General features: G+C 37.9%; 2 protein-coding genes across 2 annotated transcripts; both read right to left on the minus strand.

Moving 5' to 3' along the window:
- Positions 1-284: 284 nt before the first annotated feature.
- On the minus strand, positions 285-1,795 carry LOC149003625 (uncharacterized). Its single transcript, XM_089137210.1, has one exon. The coding sequence runs from the start codon at positions 1,700-1,702 to the stop codon at positions 593-595; it is 1,110 nt and encodes a 369-aa protein (XP_088993336.1). The 5' UTR covers positions 1,703-1,795; the 3' UTR covers positions 285-592.
- Positions 1,796-4,943: 3,148 nt separating this feature from the next.
- On the minus strand, positions 4,944-10,147 carry LOC149003626 (protein cornichon homolog 2-like). The gene is made up of 4 exons (XM_089138274.1): positions 9,492-10,147; positions 8,511-8,692; positions 6,303-6,425; positions 4,944-5,764 (listed from the first exon to the last, which is right to left on the minus strand). The coding sequence occupies exons 1-4, from the start codon at positions 9,564-9,566 to the stop codon at positions 5,692-5,694; spliced, it is 453 nt and encodes a 150-aa protein (XP_088994400.1). The 5' UTR covers positions 9,567-10,147; the 3' UTR covers positions 4,944-5,691.
- Between the last annotated feature and the right edge of the window lie 2,045 nt (positions 10,148-12,192).

A 12,192-nucleotide genomic window follows, 5' to 3' on the forward strand; every position in this document is an offset into this window, starting at 1 on the left:
GAATTGTTTATGAAAAATCAAAAAGATAAAAAGGGAGACTTGAGACTTTGATATCTATTGAAACTTTTGAGGCTGAGGAAAGGTCCAGCCCTCCCCTCCAATCTCCAGTGGCCAGGGCATAGTATCGAATGGTTATCCAATTTAAACTAAATTTGTATTTTATTTAAACTCACCCATAAATTTGAATTTTATTTCGACTCTAGTTTGTTGGATAAACTTTGGATTCTTAAACGCCCCGGCATCCTGAGAGAAGAAGGTGCAGGGAAAGGAGACGATGTGAATCCGAGGGAAATCTATTTATGAGAATTTCCGACTTCAAAAGTACATATAAGGCCTCTTTCAGAGACAGGAATTAAAAAAAAAAAAAGTACACATAGATAATAAAAAGGCGATTCAAGCCTTTTCCAAACTTTTTCGTGACTCCAATTTCTGATTCTTTCACGTGCATGCCAAACTGTATTTTCAGTTTACGAGTAATAACAACCATCGAAGATCATGACTGATCGGATTAATTATAAATAATACACTTCTTTAATTAATTACTAAATATTCATTATGTAATTAATGCAGAAGAACGATAAGGCTTCAAACCTCAACAAACTTTCAATGGAACTCCACAGAGGCAATCATTGTTAAAGAACGATGACGCTTCAAGATGATCGAACGGAGACCCCGCCGGAATCCTCCCACAGAGGTGGTTGAAGCTGACATCCAAGTGACCTATATACGCCGCCGACGATATCGACTTCGGAATCTGACCTCTCAACTGGTTGTACGATAGGTCAAGAGCAGTGAAGTATGATCTCGGCCCAAAAGCATTTGGTATGAAACCTCCAATCGCGTTTCGGCTCAGATTTAGTATACCTAAACCAGAATTTTGAACTAAACTCGCCGGAATCTGACCGGAGACTCGGTTGCTGTCAAGGTTCAGCGTCGACAGAACTCGCATTCTCCCCAGTGACTCCGGAATCTGTCCGGAGATCTGGTTCTCTGACAGATCTAAATCGGCGAGTCGGTAGATTTGAGAGATCGAACTCGGAATCGGTCCGGAGAGCTGATTCCGACTCAGTAATGCTCTGCTCAGCATCGTAAGCTTTCCGAAGTCGCTAGGGATCTCGCCGGAGATACGGTTGTTTCGGAGGTCCAGATGCATTAAGCTTTTGAGGTTAACAATGGAAGCCGGAATCGCTCCGGAAATGAGATTATCAGCTACATTGAGTACAGTAAGTCGACTAAGCTTTCCGATATCGGACGGAATTGGACCGGTGAGTCGGTTTCCGATGAGATCAAGGATTCGAAGTTCAGGAATGGAGGTCAAACAGTTAGGGATCTGACCGCTAATTCCTTTCCAATCAGCGATGACGATGTTTGTGAGATGATTGAGACTACAAATGACCGGAGAAATCGTACCTGTCATGAAACCAGACCGACCAGCTTTTTCGAACATCGGATCTTCAGATTCGCCTCGAAGATTTATGTCGGCGACATTACCAGTTGTTGGATCGCAACTCACGCCGTACCAGCTGTGACAACAATCGTTGCCTTGCCAAGACTTGAAGATGCCTAGATATGGTTCATGTAACGCTGCTTTGAAGGCCAGAAGTGCCGCTCGTTCCGACGGTGGACAAGAATTAACCACCGGAGTTGCGGCGGCGAAGATTATAGCAGCGACGACGGAAGCGAAGAAGACGAAGAGATCCATGTCTAGTAAGTAGAGTTGCAGTAACTGCTACTGTTTGAAGTATACGTAGTTTAGCCGTTTAAGGCTCTCTGCAACTGAGCATGGGAAATCGTGAATTGTTGTGACGTTTATATATTTTTCTCAATGACTATTTTACCCTTGGTTCTGGTTGAGAATTACATGTGGGGGACTGTGGGCGGTGGCTTGGGTGGCGAGGCATGTGGATGATTGGAGCTTTAACCCAACCCATGTGGGGTGGTAAACCTCGTAGACCGTTCCATACTATTATAGGAAGAGCAAAAATTGTGCTGACATGTCTGGTTTTCTGGTCTTATTCTTGTTAAAGAGAATAGGTAATTTATTTATTTTTGGTAAGAAGAGAATAGGTAATCTAGTCACGACAGTAAAGCGAGATTTTGATCCATTGGATTCAATATTTCAATTCAGCGGTCCAGATCAAAATTTCTACTAGGATTTCAATTTGATGAACCAAAATAGTTTTCATGACGGTCCTACACATTAAATGCTCAGGATTGAAGCAAGAATTGGTCATACATAAGCATTGAAGTCAATGAGTAGCTTTATTTCTAAGGGTATAGTGGGCTTGACCCATCCCTTACTCAGGATGACCCTGTCTATTGCATGTATGACAGTTTGGTCGCTTTCCGCTCCTTGGTTCGATGTGAACCTTGTGTTTTTATGCAGCTGTGTGTTTGTACTTTTCTTTCTTTAATGAATGAAGTACTGTTTACCAAAAAAAAAAAGAAGTCAATGAGTAGTTAAAGACCAATCGAAGGCAGCTGTACCTAACAGGTAAGCATTGAATTGGCAGCTCTTGGTACATAATCAAAAGAACAACAATTAAAATCCAAGAAATTATAACACTGTATAAACTTGGAGTCTCAATATTTTTGTTTCGGTGAGCACTGCTAAAGGCTAATGCTCCATGAGTCAATCGTTCGATATATATTTTGTCATTTTTAGGTGATTGAATCTAGAGTGTATGTCCACCTAAATACACATGCAGTGAATCCAATAAGCTCGTCCAAAAGCTTAGAATTACTGGACTTTGCTTGGGTCCTATGCATTTAATGATCAGGACTGTCAAGCCAGTCGTCAAATCAAAATTTCGGTTGAAATTCAATTTTGACCGAGATTTTGTATCTTACTGTCCGAAATCTCAGCTTAACAGTTATGCACATGACCCAAGCAAAATTAAAAACTACTCAAGCTTGTTTGGAGAAATGTTTATCCTATTGTAATTCAGCCTCTCAAAAGTGCAACTATTTCACTTTACGTCTAGGGAAAGGTAGAAGTCTCACCCTGTCAATTCTTACGTGAGATTTCATTGATTCCATACCTACTCATGGGTCACACTACGAGGAAAAGAAAACATTTTCAAAACTAGTTTTTACACATGAAAAGTAGTTTTCGATGGACAACAAGCACGCTATCCCATATATGAAATGCTCTCATCACCTTGTAAGAGCGAAATTATTTCCTTTATACCTTATTGATGTGTTCCTCTCAATTGCTTGGAAAGAGGTTCCCATGGTACCAGAAGAACACAAGAAAAATACCTAACGAGAGTCGATAACCAGGAAACAATTCCAGTAAATGGTTTTCCGAGTAATAAAACAAATTGGCTTGAAAAGTTACGGGAGAAATATGGAGAACTTTTTTTTGAAAAATGTGAAAGTTTATTAAGTTCGCAAATCAAAGACATGAGACAAGTAAAGAGGGGTTTACAAAGCAAGCAGGTGAAGATGAACATTAGAATCTACTAACTTGAAAGACCCTCGAATCCTTGACAAGAATGTTCACCTGAGCATTAAGGAACTGCTAATAAAGCTGAATTTAATCAAGGAAAAGACACTTAAGAGCTTTAAAATATCTAGGATAATGTCATTACTTGGCCAATCCAATGAGTGCACCTGGCCATTTAAGGCCTTAATAGCAATTAGACAGTCAGAATTAATAACCACCTGGGTGATCCTAAAATCCAAAATACAAAAGATGGCGTATCTAATCGCCTCAAGCTCTACGAGAACTGAAAATTCAAAACAGAACAAAGTTTTTGCAACTATGAATTTGCTTGTAGGGGTCCATAAAATACAACTTCTCTCAGTATGCTTTGAAGAGAGATCACAAACAGCATCAATGAACATGCTAGAGCAAGTTTCAGGGATCGAAGTATACACATGAGCATTCCTAAGATTAGATGAATGATCGTGCAAAACATCATCTTCTTGGGTGGAAAACGAACCATGTGCAGTTTTTGTCTCTTTTTGCTTCTAAACAAACTTGACCCGAATTTGATTTGTTTGTTTGTTGCATAGGAAATGTTGGGAAGAAACCTCCCACTGATGATTTCCGTCTATGAAGGAAAACGATTCTCCTCAATAACAGAATTAAGAGAATCTCTCCTCGATAAATGGAATCATTTCATCTGAAGATACTAATCTTTATTTTCTTATGATTTCAAGTGTTCTGACCGATAGAGATGTGGAGACGTACCCATGTGACACGTGGTTGGCACCGTTCGCGTGATGTCGTAACGCCCGACACAGGATCTGTGCTTATCATGTTTGGGATTGAGATAACGTGCAAAGATTTCAGGTTCATTAAACATCCCCACGTGGAACTAACTGGAATAAACTCATCGTGGGCCACTGGGCCTATTAGCCCATGGCCCTAAGGTCCACTAGGGCCCACGGGCCCAGCCACTGGCAAATCCAGTTCATTCTCATCAATTTGTTGTTTCCATCTTCAATGCTCTCAGTTCATGTTTTTCTACCAAGAAAAAGATTCGATACCTTCGAAATCTTTATATGTTGTACTTCAGGAGATAAGAACCAACCTTCAATCATGTGAATTGAAGATTGTACAGATGATTTCAGTTGACCAACATTTTTCTTATTAGTTTTTTCAAACTAAATTCAAATCGGATTATACTATAATCAGGGTTGATGCTTAGGAGCAGGAACATAAGAAAAAAGAGGATACAAAAAACCTCTATGATGGATGCAAGAGGTTTCTTGGGACATTCCATTCAACTGAAAATCCCTGGATTTTTAAAGTCTAGAGATTCATTTCTTTACCATAAAAATGTGAATCTGTAGATTTATGGGTATGGGGTGAAATTCAAAAATTTCAAATCTATAGATTCATGTAACCATATAAGCCCTAGAGAACTGTTGAAAAGGAAAGAAGACATTAACCTGAGACAGAGAAAAAGGCAGGAACTAAGACGTCACAAAGATTAGGGTACGTAGAGTTGAGGTAACAAGCGAGAAAAGCCTTAGCCCTATATAAAAGGGTCAATATGAATCTGACTTAGTCCATGGCAGCAGGGATGTGACACCGGGAGAGAATATGAATACTTACACAGCAAGATATAAAGCCCTTAGTCTACGGTCACTAAGGCGCAGCGGCTATATATTCCGTCTCTTACTAATAATTGGGCACATGAAGCTTTGTTTTTGCTGACTTACTCTAAAGGGCGCGGCGGGACCAACCTAATAATTTCGTTGTATTTAGAGTATATAGAGAAACTCCATCTACCTTGCTTCTTTCTTCGTTTGTTTAGTGGTTTTCTTCACTGCTGAATTGGCCTTTTCTTGCTTTCAGAACATCTTAGTTTCTAAGGCAAGCAGCAAACAAATCCAAGTATTCTGGTTATGCTTACATTCCACCATTCTTTCTTCCCAAGAGGCGTGTGAAGGGAAAGGAGCAGGGGAGAGAATAGGGAAAATGCTTCAGACAAGAAGCTAAACAAGAACCAATTCTGCAAGTAAAAGTATTTCATAATACCACAAGAATTTAAATTCAGCCTCAAAACAGTAATTCCTCTTTTAAGTCCTATTCACAGACTTCAACCTTTTGTCTGAACTTCTAGACAATGTGCATCAACATAGATCTTTCAATTGGTGGAAGATCACATCATATCTGGTGATGTCTTGTAACACAAGACTTGAAGTGAAAGTCAATACACTCAAATGCAAAGGATTTCAAGATACCCAGGATTCATGCAGACGTGGCTCATCACTATCAATAAGAACCATGACAGCAGTTGCTACAAGCCTGAAAAGAACCAACAATTCAGAGTTTTCAGATACAATAAAAAAGAGAGATGATTAGGAATAAAAGTTATATCAGAGTTCTAAATGGGTCAATGCTTGTTTGTGTATGGCGCTTGTGTGTTTGTGTTCCATGTGTAATTATATATACAAGACTAGTAACTGCATAAACACTAGGCTGCATTTGGTAAACCATCTAGGAACAAGGTTCTTCTGTTCTTCAGAAAGCACAGGAACACCCAAAAACTGTTTGGTAAATCTGGCTTGGTTCTTGTGTTCTCAGAGAATTAACCAGCAGAAAAAGGACCTCTGGGGCGAGTTAAGAAGAAATATAAAACATATTCAGCACTATGTTTAGGCAGTGCAATCAATGTAGTACAATTAGCTTCAGCTAATTGATAAGCAAACACAGACAGGGCAGATAGTGAAAACTTTATTTCCACAAGAAGCAGGGAAAACATTGCCACATTGAGCGCTGAATAGATAAATGTGCACCAGCTAAAACAGGATGCCAATTGCATAAAATTAAGTGGGAAACAGACCTGTATATGATGACGAAGAAGAGAAGCAAATAGAAAGCAAACTTGACCATTCGATGTTTTTTCTCTCCATTAAGTAATCTAAAGATCTCAGTGACATCAATAAAATGCTGTCGTCTCATATATCTGAAACATTGGCAGAATGTCAGTTGTTTAAAAAAATAATCTTTACAAGGAAAAGAAATGCAAATCATATGTGGAATCTATTAGCATAGATATAAAGATTCTTTTCTCTAGTATAAAAGGGAGAGATGGTACAAAAATCTTATGCCGTAACCCAACCAGCAAAGAATTCAACTGTCTTTTTTGCCATTTATAGCTTTATTGTTTGGATCATTCTCTTCCAAAAATACCTGCAGTTGATTGCTATTATTTTTTTTTTCTTTTTTTTTTGGTAAAGATTAATCTACTATCCTTGCTTCATTCAATTAAAGAAAGATCCTTTCATTGTTGACAAGAATTTATAACATAAATCTGAAACTGGCAAGATCCCTATCCTCTCTAGTCTCTACCACATCCTTATCTTGAACCTAGTCACCAAGGCTGTGACCTTGCTGATTTCTCCTATATTCAAAATTCTGAAGTTTTAATATCTTTACTTCCTTGCCCTCTATATCTTAAATTGGGTTATAGCATGATATTATGATACTGGTTCAGGCAGTACAGGAGCAAAACCTGCCATGGACATGAATTCAATAGCACAGCAAGGGTTCATTCAGGGTAATACGGGCAATCCCCCGGGAGGGAAGGCCCCCAGAGGAGGGGGGGGGGGGGGGGAGAAAGGGGGGGGGGGGGGGGGGGGGGGGGGCCAAAAAAAAAAAAAGTTAGTTTCTGATAATGAACTGAATAAAAAAAAAAGATAATTCTTAGTCAAGCTGCACTACTAAAACTGTTGGAGGTGAGGTCAGCCATGTGATGTTCCCTTCCTTTCGCATTTGATATAGCATTTCCTCCCCAATCATATGAGTACCCTAAAGTTCCTTCCACTCTTCTTCTTCCACTCTCTTCTTCTTCCACTTGAATTTCTGAAATCTAGTAACAGCCTTAGATTTTATATCAAAATCCCTCTCATATTTATCTGAGGTTGGAGAAAATGATATAGATGTGGTTTAATGTCACCATTTTTCTCCTTTCCATTTTACATATCCTTTTCTCCCCTATTATATCTTTCACTCCAAGATTACTCCTGATGAACAAACACAAAACCCATGTGCCATCCAGCCCCTTTCAGTTTCTTACCAAAAAAAACTAAAATGGTTTTTTTTTTTTTTGTGCCCACATTACTGGATTTCTGAGCCCTGTTTTCCATCCCCCCCAAAAAAAAATGCTACTTTGTTGTTCAGTAGGAGTATATAATTTAATTCATAAAACCCCCATAAATTTCCCCTCCTTTTTTTTTTTTCCTTTCTTTTTTTGGGGGGGGGAGTGGGTGTGGTGTGTGTGGGGGGGGGAGGGGTTGGGGTTGTTAACATAAGGAAAAGAGATGGCACTTGAAACTAGAGAAGACTAAGAAAAAAGAAGTAGCAGTACTTACATCCCAAGAGTTACTGTCTGCAACAACAATGAAATTTCTCATTCCATAATCAATCCACTCAATTGTAGGTCAAATACCAGAATATACAGAAAAAGTAAAAACTTCTGGCAGGGTATTAAAGCTGAATATAAAGTAGGAACTTGACTCAACCTCTTACAGACTCCTAGAATAGCTATCATTATCAAATTGCAAAGTTAACCCCTACATGTGTGTTATTGCATCAATAAGATCATGAAACATATTAAAGTGGACTATCATTTTGGAGAAAGTGATGAGGATCATATGCATCATGCCATGTTCAATACCATCTCTAGCTTTTATGGTGTATATATATTTTTGCAGAATATTATGATTCAATTTATGTGTTGCATAACCAGGGAGGCATTTATCTTTTGGGTTAAATGTTAAAAATACTAACACGTAGAGGGGTCAACAATGATCTCTTTCTCTTCCTTCACCTTTTTGTTTTCTGAATACCTTTTCCTGTACAGTTTGACTTTAATTATGGCAGTAACATTTACTTAGAAACAATTAAAATATGTCCAGTAGGAAAAAAATTGCACTATATACTTAGTTTGGAGCTATCCTTACACAAATCAAATAGCACAAAGATCTCACAACTAATCTACTGTTTGATAACTTACTGTACAATAACTTGGAGAAGAGTTAATGCTTACAATCTAATATGATAGTACATAACTGGTGCTGTAATCAGAAACAAGAACCAATGCCATGTCAAGAGGTAAAGAGCACATAATGTTCCTTGTGCAATAAACTCCGGGATAACCACTGAATTAATCCGAGATGATGAATCATAAGGATTTATGCAGTCAAACTCCAAATCTGATAAGCATATAAGCTGCATAGAAATTTCAAAATTTTAGCAACACTTCATTTGAGAAGCCATATTAGAAACAACAAATACTACATAGCCACAATTTTTTCAACAGAAAACCACACATCAAAGATGCAAAGGCAAATCAAAGCAAGAATTTCACATGTCTGCCCCCGGCTCCCCCCGCGGCTCATTCCCAGTCGAGAAACAATAGGAGATAATAACTTAATTCCACTCAATCATGAAAGAACACAATGCATCAACTGCTCACAATTTTGAAACATGGGAAACAAAGTTACTAGGAACGAAACAAATCTTACAGAATCAAGTAAAAGTTCTCCATTAGATACAAAGTCAATCATCAAAACTAATAAGAACATCCTGCCTTGATCTTATTAATGCGACCCATGTATCTCAATGGAGAAGATCCAATAGGGCTGAACTTTTGACAGGTATACCGTATAGCATGATAAGAAATACCATGACAACAATGTAGAATGGAAATACCCAGAGGCACCAATCCATACTATGACAAGAAAGAGTGCATTTTTTCATGGTTAGTTGTTCCGCTGAACCATATAGACACAATCGTCTGTAGCTCTTCATGGAAGAAAAACGGCAAAAATATAAGGATGTATTGAGAATTTAACCACAATTTGAAAACCTAAAAAATTATAAAAAGCAAGCCCGATTATCCATTAGAGCTATATTACAACAACTTGAAAAGATCTTCGAGAACAAACCCTTCCTTTTCCCTCCCCAACCCCACAGACCAAAGAAGAGAATTTTTGCCAAAGCTTGGGTCTTTGAACTTAAAAGCTACCTGATAAATGACCAGTGCAAGAAGCCCTATACAGACGAAGAAAGAAATCAACCAAAGAAGCAGTTCCCACGCCATATTATCCTGTTAAAACATAGTAATAGTCTTCAACCTCTGTAAAACCTGAGAAGTCCGAACATATCGACTCTGCTTTAATTCCGCGAAGAAGATGAATTAATCATTCTAGATATTCCGTACTGCCCGATCGATTTGCAGTGGCTAAAGTAAGCTTTCTGTTGCAGAAGGCATAACAAGGCAGTAGATTTACTAGTATCCCTTCCGATTAACGGATTAAGCATCCACAAAAACACCCTTCATGTTCTTACCCAAAAGAGAAAAACATACCATTAAATGAAAGAAACTGCCGGACTAGAATCATGCCTTCTCTCTTTTGATTTGGGTAGGGGTGGGAGTGTGGATCATCTGCCCTAACGGAGAGCAATCTGTGCTGTGTGTAAAAAAAAAAAAAATTATCCAGCTGGACTGATGGACAACCTAATAAAACCTCTATAAATAAATAGATTCATGAATTAAATTGAGATAGGTTGAAATTCAAAAAATGAGGATTAGACACTTTTGATGATTTCCTTCACCACGCTTAACAATTTGAAATAACATGTCATTATGAAACTAGTGAGTACGACCTTGTTTGGCGAGGTGGGGAGGACCAAAAGTGGCGGGCAAATGCATCAGATGATGATTATAATTTATAACATAAGATCTGCAGCGGGCCAGCGGCCATCGGGTCTGAGTCCGGATCCTCAACCGGTCGGCCCGCTTTACCACCACAAATTACAGGGGTCCAGGGGTTGGGTGATGGGATTTTTTTAACCTGTGGGGCCCACTAATCTTGTGGTGGTAAAACCGTCGGCTCCCCTGACGGGGTGATGATTCGGATTCATCAGGTCGTGCTTGGGTTAACGTGTAGGACCGTCAAGTCACACACTATGGATCGTCATATTAAAATTTTAGTCAAAATTTTGATCTCAACCATTGAAATTCAATTGTTGAGATTTAATTTCAATCGAAATTTCGAATCTGACGGTCAAAAATCTCGGCTTGACGGTCATGCGTGTTAACCAAACAATTTCGGTGGCCATCCCCATAAGCACAAATCCCCCAAAAAAAACTCCTTAATTTTTACAAAATCAGATCCTCCTCGAGCCCCAGCCCCACCTTGCGACTCGTTCATGATGCATGGATAATTGAGAGCAAATTGTATGTAGAAATTGCTTGGGCGAACCGTTGAGATTGACCAAAATTTTGATCTGACTGTATTTTCGAAAAATATGTTTTCTTTGGCGGTGCCATGCTTTGACTAGCAGATAAAAGTAAAACATCCCATGTTTCTTCTGCAAATCATTGCGGAAATTCTATAAAATATGGATTGTGACTTCTTTCTTTCTTTCTTCTTTTTTTTTTTTTTTTTTTTTTTTTTTTTGTCAACTCCGGTTTATAAACCGATGTTTGTTCAACCCGCGTTACACACCTAGCTATGGTGGGTGAGTCTCCTAGCGGAAATTTTTTGTAGCCACAAAGATTCGATACCGAAACCTTGCTTAAGCGGATCAAGATGCTTACCACTTGGACCAACCCCATTGGTTTTTCTTTATTTATTTATTTTTTAACTTTTTTAGGAAGGAGCTTATTAAGCCGGAACCCACTACCCTTTCACTAAGAAGTTTTGGTTCCACCACTAGAACAGTTCTGCGTTGGCATTGTTACTTTTCTTAAGTTATAAAAAGTCTATGACTTAAATAACAAAAATAACTCAATAAATTACTTTGTAACAGGAAGACAATAGAATTCTAGCAATGAACTCAAAACAACCTTAAAATGCTCACATTCTAAACCTTTTAGGTGTGTTTCTACAACAGGAGCCAAATTAATTTGGGTGTTTTGGGTAAAGAAAAAAATCCTTATAATGAGTGGTCACCTATGAATATTACTAGGAATTGGTTTATCTAGTTAAAAATTGCAAGTTTTACCAAATATTCGAACTCTATGGATAGAGTATTATGAAATCTATTAGTAATTTTTTATATTTATCAAAAAAACTAATTAATTACCATTTTATTTTTAAAAATGATTGACAATGCCATACATATGAGACATCTCCACTAAAAATGATGAATCTTACCACTCAACCAACCCTGCATTGACTTGAGATATATTACATTATTACTCCTCTCGTCTATCTAAAATTTCTCTATACCTTCGTATATGGATATTTGTGCATACACACATGGAAGCATTTTCACACGTATTTGATCCATAACTAAGTATACCTACTTGTGATAAATAAATAAACGTGAAAAACAAACGATGTACCTTTAGGACGAGTTTGGTGACAGGCTGAAGAACTATTTTTGGCTTTTATTGTTCTCAGAACATCGAAAATTATCAAAATATATTTGGCAAATCTGGTTGTTCTATCATTTCAAGAAACAAATTTGTTCAATATTCATGCTTTAGAAGGCTTTTTACAATAACAACTCCAACATGTTTTGTCGTTCTCTATATCAAAAAACAACTCCCATTGGAAACCAAAAGGAATTACACTCAACTTAAATTTCTTTCACACATGATTCAACTCCTTCCCGCTTCCAAGCACAATTTATATATATACATATACTATATTATTATGTAAAAGTACATATTTCAATTTTATGGAAAATCTTTTCTTTGACAATTATCTATTTAT

This window comes from Hakea prostrata, chromosome 10 (assembly GCF_041222555.1).
Source record: "Hakea prostrata isolate BN-2017 chromosome 10, UWA_Hpros_2, whole genome shotgun sequence".
In the NCBI taxonomy this organism is placed as follows: Eukaryota; Viridiplantae; Streptophyta; class Magnoliopsida; order Proteales; family Proteaceae; genus Hakea; species Hakea prostrata.

Bases quoted from the DNA above. Each gene is read 5' to 3' on its own strand.
- LOC149003625 (XM_089137210.1), bottom strand. From the start codon at position 1,702: ATGGATCTCTTCGTCTTCTTCGCTTCCGTCGTCGCTGCTATAATCTTC.
- LOC149003626 (XM_089138274.1), bottom strand. From the start codon at position 9,566: ATGGCGTGGGAACTGCTTCTTTGGTTGATTTCTTTCTTCGTCTGTATA. The intron at 8,693-9,491 runs GTAGCTTTTAAG...ATTTCTATGCAG, and splicing joins TTGCACTGGTCATTTATCAG to CTTATATGCTTATCAGATTT. The intron at 5,765-6,302 runs GTCTGTTTCCCA...GGTTCTTTTCAG, and splicing joins TTCTTCGTCATCATATACAG to GCTTGTAGCAACTGCTGTCA.